Source organism: Salminus brasiliensis, chromosome 1 (genome assembly GCF_030463535.1).
Source record: "Salminus brasiliensis chromosome 1, fSalBra1.hap2, whole genome shotgun sequence".
NCBI classification, from domain to species: Eukaryota; Metazoa; Chordata; class Actinopteri; order Characiformes; family Bryconidae; genus Salminus; species Salminus brasiliensis.
The window spans coordinates 79066951-79079835 of NC_132878.1; the positions used below are offsets into that span (position 1 = coordinate 79066951).

At 39.6% G+C, this 12885-nt stretch overlaps 1 protein-coding gene across 1 annotated transcript in view; it reads right to left on the reverse strand.

Annotated features, from left to right (window-relative positions):
* Nucleotides 1–593: 593 nt before the first annotated feature.
* The window catches only part of klhl24b (kelch-like family member 24b), a 28033-nt gene continuing 15741 nt past the window's right edge, over nt 594–12885 (reverse strand). The window contains exons 5-7 of the mRNA XM_072690151.1: nt 9619–9807; nt 5663–5851; nt 594–4412 (exon numbers count right to left, since the gene is read on the reverse strand). Coding sequence (XP_072546252.1) covers nt 4212–4412; nt 5663–5851; nt 9619–9807 — 579 coding nt within the window. The 3' untranslated portion in view covers nt 594–4211. The remainder of the gene's footprint in view (nt 4413–5662; nt 5852–9618; nt 9808–12885) is intronic.

Here is a 12885-nt window from a genome sequence, read left to right on the forward strand (position 1 = left end):
GCGTGTGGGTTTTGAAGAATGGTGCTGATCAATTGTGCAGCAACAGAAAAGCTAAAAGTGGGTAACTGCAACTTACATAGCAGAACTTTTCTGATAAACTGTCCAGTGACTGTAGACGAGGTAGATGCATCTGAGCAACAGATAAAACTCTTTGCAGATTTAAAGAGATTACATCATGGAAAACTTAATTCTCCATACATATCTACCTAATTAGCCAACAGCAGGTTAGCTCCACTGCTTCACCTTACAGGTGGTTACAGGTAGTTTTTAAAGCTCTGACTGCTTTTTGAATGAGGCATTTCACAGAGCAGCCAATAAGAGGTCATTTACATACACCAGTCTTAAAGGCACAGTTAAAATGAATGACTAGTGCCTGAAATCATAATAATGATATTAGTGGTCCTTCGGTTTGAAAAATATTGTATGCAGGCTTTTTAATGCAAATACGTAAAGCTATATTTGAAACATCTACTCACAGCTCTCCTTTAATTAATTTAATATGAATTATTTAATGAATATAATAAAAATCAATTAGCATTCTTAAAAGTCGGTCAGAAACCAAAAAGCAGACTGGACAAATTATTACAAAGCCGTATGAAAAACAACTTTATTAAAGCAATTTCAAGTTCAGTACATGTACGCCATACAGAGCATTCATACATTTCAATCACTCCAGGAAAAAAGAAGAAAGAAGAGTGATGGCTTTACACGTATAAAGAGCAATAAACAAAAACACTCACTGTCTCTTATTCACAATATCACACCAGAAATGACACAAGGCGAACATCTTTGGTTTATGTCCGAAGGCATATCACATCGAATGCACTTGTGGTGAAGTTTTCCCCATATTGCATTTGCCACCGACTACACTAACTTTAAAAGCGAATAACTGAACTTAAACACACTTGTCAGTGTCCGTTCTCTCAAAAACACATTAAAATATACACTCACAACTCCATACACCAAAAAAAACAATGACAGTAACTTAGAACAAGATGTACAATAATTAGAATAGTCATAGCAGAAGTGGAATAACCAAGGCCACGTTCGATTCTGATGTCTGGATGGTCATCTACTCTATGGCTACTATGTTCTGCCAAAAAATGCATTCTTTCATTACAACAGATCAAGACTATTTTTAAAATATACGTAAATCCAGCAGTGTTACTGTACTGGAAACGTTGTTGCCATTCCAGTGATTAGCTACTTAGTCCAGCTTGGTAGCGTAACTTCCAATTGAGTCATGTCCAATTCCACCCACTAGCAAATTTTCTCTCTTTCTGGGAGGGTGAAGGCTAGCATGTCCTTCCTCCAAGACATGTAGAACCAGTGACCACTGACAGCCAAATCTGTTCCCACCTGGAGGGAGCCAAGCCAATTATGAACCCCTGGACACTCGATCACGGATGTCTATGGATCGGAACACTGTTACAAGATTACAAGACTGTTTGTACAAGACTGGCTATGATAGAATGCATTTGTAGGTGCAGAACAGAGAGGTCCTTAAGAGTTTCAGGTTTTAACCAGCTAATTCAAATACAGCTTGATATGCCATTAGACAATCACATCATTACATTGCAGATTTGCGGTACATTTAGAGCAGTGAAAATCTCTCTCAATTACTACGGACAACCTAAACAGAGTCAATGGTCCACAACACTTGGGTACACACATACACGTCGTTCTGTCTTATTTGAACTGCTACACATTTTACGACGCACCATACACACATGGCTAGGGTTGAAGTGGAGTCGTGACTGTGGGCATTGCGAGACTTGAGGCCCTTCGGTCTGACGCAAGGCTACTGTACTTACTGATACAGTAAAACAAAGAAAGATCAAACTCATATTTACAGTAGGACAGCAATAGGAGCAAAGAGAAAAAGTGCCTCATTGGGGCTCACCAACTTTCACCAAGTATGAATAACTTAAACATCAACAACTGAGGAAAAAAATTATGCACTCAGAAATGTGGCCCTTACACTATAACCCTTTCTAACTGGCGTTAATACACCACACAAATATTGGGCACTGCATGCTAAGTATATTTGAACTCAAGTGTTGATTGGATGGTCACCAGACATGAAAACCACAGGAATACTCCTAACAGCTATGTATTGTGACTGTAATTGTACACATGAAGATATGTGGAGTTCTCCACGGTAATTCATCATAACTACTATTCTTATTAAAGTAATTAAAGTAAGTTTGTGGAAATTAGCCCGGATGCAGTCAAACAGCCAAGACAAGTTTGATATCTAAAGTTTGCTGTTTTAGTTAACAGGAGGCGCTAGGCTAACATTGCTAACAAACACTGGACACCAATGTCACCAATCTCATCTCAGTAAATACATGCCAATTTAATTACCCATTTGCTTTCTTGACTATTTGCTTTGAGACCCTGCGTCCTTATATGGGGACATTACATTTCTGCTTCAGGAATACACCAGGGTAATTAATTTTAGTGTTTACCCCTTGGCCTTATATGAGAACATTGTTTTTTTTTTGTAAAAATGACTTCCTGTGCAAAAACTAAGTTTAGTTTTTGTACTTGTAAGTCCTACTAATCTCAAATAGGAGAAATGAAAAATGCACACCAAGCAAAAGTTCGGGCCTCAGAAGGTTGAAGAATTATTAAAAGTGACCTGACCTTGTTTAAACATTAAGGATTTAAATTGCATCATCATCTACTGAGCATTCTGCTTTGTAGCCTATTCTGCTGTCAAACTGGACCAAAATGTGTGGAATGATACCAGGCAATCATTGTTAAAATGGCACAAAACAAATAAAGATCTGTATGAAGATGTTTTTGGGCATTTAAAGCAACATTTTGTAGCATTTTTGTGATGCTCCACTGACCAATAACAGAAAGAATAGCATCTCCATCCTTGCTACTCCGGGCTCAGCACGCCTGTAACTTTGGTGAAAAGGGCAGGACAACATGTTACCATGTTAGTTCACATTCTTCTCTCAGATTGCCCAGAAATGTATGTGTAAAGCATGTCCTAAAAGGGGAGCGCTGGAGCAGGAAATATGAAATCTTGCATAATGCTTCTTTAATTACGGAGATGAGCTTGGAAAAGTCCAAGTGTAAGCAGTTAGCCCCGCATCTCTCCTTCTTAACTATACTACTTAACTAAGCTAACTACAGATATCAAACGTGTCTTGATTAATTGACTGCATGTGGGGTCAGTGATGAATCATGTTCATTTGTGTTTTCTTAAAGGTCTTAAAGTAGTTTCTGAAAACACACAATGTGTTTGCTGTGCAATGCTGAGTAAATGCCATTGAAGCCACACAAAATGTGGTAACACTTTACGGAAGGCCAGCGTTCATAACACTTGCTAAGTAAGCCTTTATAAATGTAGATGTAGGTTTTAAGTTGTCAATAATGGCTTGTAAATGCTATGTAGCCTTACAAATGCTGCCCTGCAGTTAAGTGTTACCCCAGATTACTAAATAAAAAGTGCTAATTATTTTCACCCAGTAAAAACAAAGTAAAAGTAGGAAAGAACACAAGCTAATAAAAAATCAACATGACACTGAAGTCCAACTGACTTCCGCTTACAACGTTCCATGCGAGTCAATGCCCTCTCAGAGGCTCCACACACCACACATCCACCTAGCATACCATTCAACCATTCACGATAATCAACACAAACACCATACACTGTAATAAAATAGCAACATGACAATACAATAAGGGTAGTAATATAACAATAAAAATAATCAGAGTAAAAAGAACACATGAAGGACCCCAGTGAAAAGGCAGGGGCCCTGGGTCACAGGTCAAAGATACCAGAGATTCTAACCTTCTTAACAAGTTTACCACATCCTCTCATCAGCTGTTGTTGTGTGTGTATATATCATATCATCAGTAAAACTGGGATTTTAATAGTTTGTGGAAGTGTCCGGACACAATTAGTCTAAACTACGGTAATGCTGGCTAGCTAACTGGCTGGTATCTTTCGCAGATAAATAATACACTTTTTATAAGAAGCTACGTAGGGAGCTGGATGCTGTGCAGTAATGGGTTTGACTAGCAGGTCTACTCAAACTCCAGCCTGGGGTCAGCCTGGAGAGCCTGTGAGGACACACAGGTGCTACCATCGGCTCAGCTTATGTCATCCCTGCAGTAAGGCCTGTGGTTTTGTGTCAGTGTATGTGTGTGTGTGTTTGTGTGAGACGAAATGCAGGGGGTTAGGTTTGGTGTCATGTGTGGTAGAACTTTTCGTTGTAGCGGTGGATGGTAACACAGCCATGGTAGGAGATCGGTCGAGGCATGGCTGCCACGCCAGTGATGATGCCGGTGGCAGGGTCGTAGCATAGGATGGTGTCTGACGCTTCTCCACTTTCACCGCGACCCCCCAGGATAAATATCTTCCCATTACACACAGACATGCCACAGCTCTCCTACAGAGACAGACATGAGCAGAAAAAATAGCCATGAGTAGCTAGATAGCATAGCAGCACACAAAACTGAAGGTGAGATTTTTTTCTCCAGGCAGGAAGCCTGATGTTTTACCAAGTAGAGTCCTTGGTTACACTGACCTACCAATAAAATTCACTCAGCATAAGAACACATGCTAAAAATAAAAAAGCCTTCTAGGTAATTAAAGAAGGCCTTTGTAGGTATTATATTTAATATTATATACTCCTTCGTTGCCCGAGCAGTGTGTTTGGGATCATTGTCATGCTGGAGGGCCCAGCCACATTCTATCTTCAATGCTCTCACGGATAGAAGGAGGATAGATGAAAATTACAGACCTCTCTCATCTTTCTAAGTAAGAGAACTTGCACAATCAGTGGCTGACTAAATACTTTCTGACAGAACATCAGCCTAGACCTTCTGGGAGCCCTACAAATGTCACTGACTTTGAACTCTAGCAGTGGTCTAACCAGGTTTCAGTCAATTAACAATGGAAAACAGGACACTTTTCTGAAAGTGTCACTGTAAAACTGCAACATATTGCATAACATACTGTCAATGTCTGTTACTTCAAATATCTGTTATGTATTTTACAAGCTTTAAATGACAGCTAGTGTTTCATCTTGAACAGCCAGAAATAACTTTCTGCATTACTGTCACTTTATTTAAATGCATGTAAACAGCACTCTCCACAACGGTTGTCCTGAATCTTATTAGTGCTTACATACTACTAGAATCCCATAGGGGCGCTAGCAGAAATGAGCGGAATCTTACATGTGTTTTTCCTTGTTTTAACATTGATGACCTAGGCTGAAGGCCTAGTTAGCCACTGGCAAAACCTTTAAGGTGGTTCTTCAGGTCTCAAAAACCTTTAGGTGGTTCTTGGCCATGCTAAAACAATGAGAGCTACCAGGACTTTCTGCTGATAGTAAGACTTGACCTTGGCTTGACTTTGTTAGGCTTCCTCTAGACTTTTGTCAACACTTTGTTAAACACGTAGGTAGCTATCATTAGCTGGTTTAGTAGATACTGACGTTAGCCAGCTGGTTGTCATTTTCCTGATAAATAATACTGTTTTGCTTAAAAATCATGTTATTAAAGAATTAATTTAACTGTTTATGCTATTTTATAGCATGACTCATTATGCCATGTCATAAGAACTATATTAACCATTCTTTTATTGAATTCTGCACAACAAGCATCAGTACACCACACATGAAACTGCACCAAGTACCTGTTTACTGAAGGTATGGACCACATGCATCCAGTAGTCCTCAGTGGGGTCATAACAGTAGATGGATTTGGTCAGGCCCCCAGACACATAAATGAGGTTGTTAAGAGACACAGCTGTAATGCAGCGCTTAGCTATGGGAATGTTGGCCCTTAGCAACCAGCTGTCTGACTCTGGGTCATAGCACTGGACCTGAAAGAGGACATAAATAATGGTATTAAAAAATAAAATCAAAATGCAAGGATGTTTATTTGGGATATGTGAAATAAACAGCTGATGAATATGCCTGCAGTTAAAGAAGTAAAGAAGTAAAAGAATCTTCTGTGCTCCCTTTGGAGTGGTGAAGAATACAAAGGGCCACAGTTGTTTATAGAGTGAGACACTCACTCACACACTCTCCCTCACATGCAGCTGATAAAGAGGCAGGCCTTTGGTTCTATTTCCATCCTCATCCTTCACTCTGCTGGAATGGGCAAGCGGAGAGAGTAAAGAGCGCGAATCTGTGTGTGGAGGAGGGGAGCCTGTTCCAGACCAGCTGGAAATAGAGAATCGCCCAGGGCCCAACGGTGCCGAGAGCCAAGCAGAGCAGGAACGTGACTGCAGCCATTTCAAACTGAACACGACCAGGCTGAACCCATTGCACTTCCCTGTTTCACTTCCCTACATCCAGATACACTGATCCATGGCAACCAATCAATACAGGCTTACATGAGTTAACCCTTTTAAATGTAGACTTTTTATTCATAAATAATACATATGCATATGTACAAATCATTTGTAATATATATCTAATAATTATTAGTTACTACAGTATGTATCAGTTTTACAGCAGACTTGCATACTAGTCTTAGCTCTATGCTAGATGTTAGCTACTGTAGCTAATGTCAGTTAGATTTTACCAACTTTATCCGGTGTTAGCTAGATGTTAACTACTGTAGCTGATGTTAAATGGATTGTGCACTATGTGTCCTAATGTTTGTGGACACCCCTTTTAATGAATGCATTTAGCTACACTGCTGACACAGATGTGCAAATGCACGCACACAGCTTGTCTAGTCTCTTTAGAGAAGTACTGCCAATAGAACTGGACTCAGTGGAGCAGATAAATATAACCCTTGAAGCACCATGTCTAATACCAGGCGTGGGCTAGAGGGGTATAAAGCCCCCCCAGCATTGAGCTGTGAAGCAGTGGATCTGTGTACTCTGGAATGATGGTGCCTTTATGTGCTCATGTGGTTTTAAAGGGTTAACGGGTACAAGTCAGTCGTCTGAGAGATTCTCCATAGCAGGAAGCCACAGAGACAGAAGACATGAGGATGCTCTGAATTCCAACGGCTGGAAAGTGAACAAACAAACGAAAACCCAACACCCTACTCGCCCCAGTGCGAGCAAGCAGCATGGTTTTATGGTTTCATATATTCTAAAAGCCACAAATATTTAGTTACACAATCTCATAAATATACAGGACCTCATAATAATCCTGTCTGTATGCTGGAGTCAGACAAAAGCTCAGCTGTTGAAAGGCAGTAAATCATCAATTAGCTGCAGGGCCTTCATGGTTCTGAAAAAAAAAACACAATGCTGTGCTGTGGAGGGCCTAAGGAGTTACAGTTCTAGCCAGCACAAACAAACACAGAGTAAATTATTAATTATTAAAATAATCATTTCTCACTTGTAACAAGTGGCAATTAATTCAGAAATGATGGCCTTGGTTTTGACATTTAACCACACGAAAAGGGTTTTTGATTGCCTTCTGTTGAATTCATGAATTCAATGAAAATGTCTCTTGCCGTGTTTCTAGGTATGCCATTAATTAGGTAAATATATAATTACATTAGTACATTGTGTGGCAGAATGGCAATGATAACGTTTAAAGGCTGTAGGACCGGATGAAGGCAAGCAGTTGTAAATGGCAGCCATCAGGATCCCCACAAATATCTGAGTCTGGCCCACGGAGGAGTGCTCCTCTCCATACGGTCACCTGGAGAACATATCAGCAGCGGTCTGACAGATCCAGGTCAGACTGACCTTACAGCAGACCACCATTAGATGGCAGCACCAAAAGCATTTTGCTGAAAGTTTGATCAGAGCATTGTCCTGCCAGAGGCAAGTCAGGCCTCAGCACACTGAGACAGCATTATATCTCTGCAACGGAAAAACAAACACTCCGGTGTCACAGAACAATAGAGGGGAGCTGGCAAAGGCACAGGCTGCGATTCGCTTACAGTCCAATCAGGTAACACTGTTCCTCTGATAAACAGTCCACAAGTTACCATGGTAGGGACATTGAACATGTAACCCATTACCATCTGGGAAAGGCAACAGGATTTATATCATCAGGCAAAAAGTATGAAACTCTGGTCCCTTCCAGTTATGGAATGTTAGTAACTAAGGAACTACTCAACAGAAGCTTATGTCTGAAGTGCAGCAGGGAGAATTCCTAGCATGCAGTGACCCCAGTAGATCACCAGGGTGGACATTACACACAAGGGACTAATCAACAATTAGTCACTAGGAATATTGTGAAATACAGTAGCAGTCACATGTTTGGACATTCATTATAGGGGCCTTTAATTTATGTTTAGCTCTATGTACCTTGATAAAGCAATAAACCACCAGAACACCATGTCGTCTAACAACACCCCTTACTTCTTATCAAATGGCAACAATATAAAAAACAACTATGTGGACAGAAGTCTTGGGACACCAGCTCATTCATTCCTCTTCTAAAGTCAATGGTATCCTGCTTTTGTTGGAGTAACTGTCTCTACTGTCCAGGGAAGGCTTTCTACTAGATTTGGGAACATTGATGTGAAGATCTGATTGTACTCAGCAACAGGAGTGTTAGTGAGGTCAGGATGTTACCCAGAACACATAATCCCCAGCGCATCCCAAAAGTATTGGATTAAGCACCATCACCATCCACATCTTACAAGGAGGCTTTACGCATATTGCCAATGGGTTTCTATACTATTGGCAAAACTTACAAATACACTTAGAAATGCAGCTCAACAAAAAAAAGACCACCTATTTTTTCCCCCTAAATTTGCATCTCTATGTGTATGGCAGCCCATTTATTCCAGGCATTTCATCAAACAAAGCTGAGTAACTGAATTGCATTATTTGAGCAGCTGGTTTTGAGCAGTCATTTCTGCAATTCTGCTCTGAATAACAATATTTTTATTTGGAATTTAGGGGAAATGTCCATGGTTTATGAAATACATTATAAATGCTTAACTTCTCTAAACACATTTCCTATAAATAGTAAAACCAAAGAAACTGATAATGTATGGTGGTCTCTTTATATGTCTTAGGCACCTGTGAGATTTTTTACAATTAATCCATCAGAAAGTACTTTAGTTCAAAGGTTAATAGTGAATCACATTGAGGAGACTGCTAGCCTGTTAGCTATCTGTTACAGGCAGTTTTTCAATGGCTCAGTGGTTGACATGAGCATTAACTAGATAATATAGATAATTTACCTAGGCACATTTTTGGTACTCTGTCAAGCAGCTGAAAAATGTTTGACTTGATAATAAATTAGTGTAATTAACTATTTATATTTGCCGTTGAAATAAATTACAAGCATTTAAGCACAGACAACTAGATCAAAATGTTTTTAAGATGATAAAAACATACATCAGATTAATCAGATAGATCCACACTTTTACCTGGTAATAGACATGGTCTGCAGAAGTAAGGACATCTACAATAAACCTACGATAAAGCTCTGAATTATGGATTTTACTGGAGACTGAAGACGGAAGATTATCTATTACAGCCTTACAGTGGATCGTTCTGGAACAATGACTTACTCTAATGGTTTATGCATTACAGCATGTTCTAACCGTGACCTGGACCTGCGTCAGTAGTTTACTTTGAATGTTAAATATAACCGCTCGGATCATTTGGGCGGTTCTCTGCATGGTTTTGGTTGGTTAGGGACATGCCACCCTCACCTTATCTGAGCAGGTATTGTCGTCCGGGCCTCCACCTATGACAAAGAGCTTGTTAACGCAGCTGGCCACAGCAGGGGAGCTGACCGCCTCCTTCATGGGAGCCACCTCTGTCCAGCGGTTGGAGAAGGAGTCGTAGCACTCCACGCTGCTAAGACGAGACTGACCGTCATAGCCGCCCACTGCATACACCTGAAGAGAAACAAGAGGCAGGAGATGTTTTAATTCATATATACCATGGTACAACACATTGCTTTTACACACATTATTTCAAATGTGTTCAGTCTGCAATGACATGTTTAATGTCTGAAGTTTGCTTCCTTAGATTTTGCTGGAGCTATGAGGCTAATGTAGCTAGTAACAATTTTCATCATTTCTAGCCTGCTATAAGCAAAGCATGTAACATTTTAGTCAATATCATTTGTTGAAAAACATTAAAACTCTGCTTAACTTTGAATGGAGATTAATGTAAAGATAAGAGATAAGATAAGATAGTCCTTTATTAGTCCCGCAGTGGGGAAATTCACACTAATATATATGATTACTTCAGCGCCTTTGTATTATGATATCATTAATATATGACTATATTAAGTCATATAGAGCATTTCCATTTGCCCATAATTTACACAGGGTACTGCTACTGGGTTCAAAGGATGGAGAAAACTAAAAATCTCCAAAAATGGAGATACAGGTTTTTCATTGGACGACAGTCATATGGCCTTTGTGACATTTTCTATCCTTTCACACAAGAAAATGTGATTAGGGTGGGTAGGATGTCACATAGGGCCACCAAGAGACCCTGCCTATACCTTCCATCTAACGGCAGTTTAAAACACACCTGGCTTAAATCTTATGCAGACTTGGTTTCGGACACTGTACTTTACTGTATACTGTCTATGAACACAGACAGCTTGTTTTTGGTACCTATAGGAAACCATATGTCAAACAGTGTTATTACAATGTTATTACTTGTTAGCATTTTTATCACAATTAGCCTTATAGCTCCAGCACAGAACTAAAGGAACAAGCAAGTACATAAAAGCAAGTAAATAAAATATCTAATGAGTGACAGACGGCGTTGAGTATGCGAAGCTGGATGTGCACACTGAATTTTTCACCGAAACTACTCCTCTAAACAAACAGAAACAATGAAGCTAAATCTCACTGTTTACAGACAGGTCTGTTTTTGGTTCTGAGGAATTGAGGATGTAAACAGTAGACAGCCGAATTGGAGCAGGTCCGTCAGGTAGAACAAGAAGTGCCCATTCAGCTCCAGCTGCATCTCTTTACATGAGTTCCATACAAAGGCGCTGAAGTAAATGCCTCAATTACACCCACAAAACACACCTTTGTTCTCATCTCTCCAGCAGGCTGATCTCAGTGTCAGTTCGGTGTCGTAAGTAGACAATCAGATGTCATCAGCTGATAGCATGCAGGAGAGGTGGGAAGTGCTGAGCAAATAGAGACAGTTTGGCTGCAGATGTCTGCTTACAAAGATAACATCTGACTTAATATCATAATAGGCTTTTTAATGAAACCCTGCCTGTGAGCTACAGTGCAAAACGTCTTTCCTGTGAGCACTGATTTATTAGCAGAAGACTTGCTAAACAGTCTACAGGCTCAATTGCTTTATTGTTAGTTCTGTCTGGAATTTGACTTGCCAAATCAGCAGGGGTTGGACCAAATCACGGAAACACGTCATGATACACTCTACTAATAGGCCATTTTATCAGAAACACCTACCATACAGGTGCCAAATTCTTTAGCAAGCAAGAAATAAAAGAGGACCACCATGGGACCACTGATGACCAGATTTCTTTTTCACCTGAGCCGTACAACAGTAAAATAATAATAAAAAATAAAAAAAATTGCTGCGGCATAGTAGTGTGATGCACTAAAGGTGCACGTATTTGTAGTACACTAGTAGGAGTGTACACTTACACTGACTGACCACCTTATTAGACAGACCTACCTACTGCTTGGAGTCAGCCATACCTCTAGCCCTTTGTCGTTGGTCAGTTTCTGACCACATGCCCACAGTTAGCTGGATGATTTTGGTCGTCAGGCTATTCTAAATGCAACAGTGTCATTCAGGTGTGTAAAAACCCAGCTACTGTGTTAGCATCAGTGCTGTGCTGAGACTGGTCCACTACCCAAAAAACATCTGGTCAGCAGTGGTTCCATTGTGGTCCCTTTCCACTAATAGACAGGAGAAGGGTCTGAAACATCAGCAACAAATGGGCTACAGTATATATATATATATATATATATATATATATATATATATATATATATATATATATATATATATATATATTCCCTTTTTTATTATAATTATTATTATTTATTTATTTTTTTACTTTGGTAAAACATAAAATGTTCATTTTCATAATTTATTCCAGGCATGAATAACTAGTCTTGTTTCTTCAGTTTTGTGCATCAAGAACTGCACACACTTTAAACTAATCTTTAAATCAACTCAACTCAAGGAAAAACAAACAAAACACTTTATGTGTTTTTTTTCTCCATAGCTGTCTTGGTGCACCTTAGTACACAAAGAATGGGGAACAATAGCTTTTTTTGCTAATAAGCACTCGTGTGGAGGAAGGAAATTTAAGAGCAATAGCAGACAATGAGCGTTATGAGAGCTATGGAGTTTCTAGTCCCGTTTACAGAGCACAGAAATCATATCCGTTTTTTAATACTTAGTGGGAATAGGCCTTTAGTCAACTTCACCTTAGTTTAATTGAATGAATGTGCTGCCTCACTCTCTAAACATTGCAAAGTCCACTCTAAATGATACGATTACACCGCTTTTGTGGGTTAACTCAACTTAGTTTAGTCAAAAGTTCTCAGTGCTTAAATTTTTGAGTTCTCATCTCAGTTTAGTCAAGCAGGCACTTAGACCACTGTACCACCCAGAGCTGTAAAACCTAAAAACACACTAAACATAGATTTTCTTTTTTTTCTTTCTTGGACACAGATCTGTACATGGTTTTACAGCTCTGGGGTGACGCAACTGCCTAACTGTCTGCTTGTCCAGAGACTGAAGGTAAGAAGTGTATGTCCTGTCAGCCATGGCCACAGCCCTTTATGGTTGCCTAAATTGCATTTTTAACCTAACAGAGATTCAAACTAATAACATGGACCTTTGACTAAACAAAGTTGAGTTAACCCAAAATCAATTGAATTACCTTTTCATCACCTCTTCAACTATCCTGACTTTCCGTTTTGTTTACAGTGAATTTTGAATGACTAAAGCATCACATG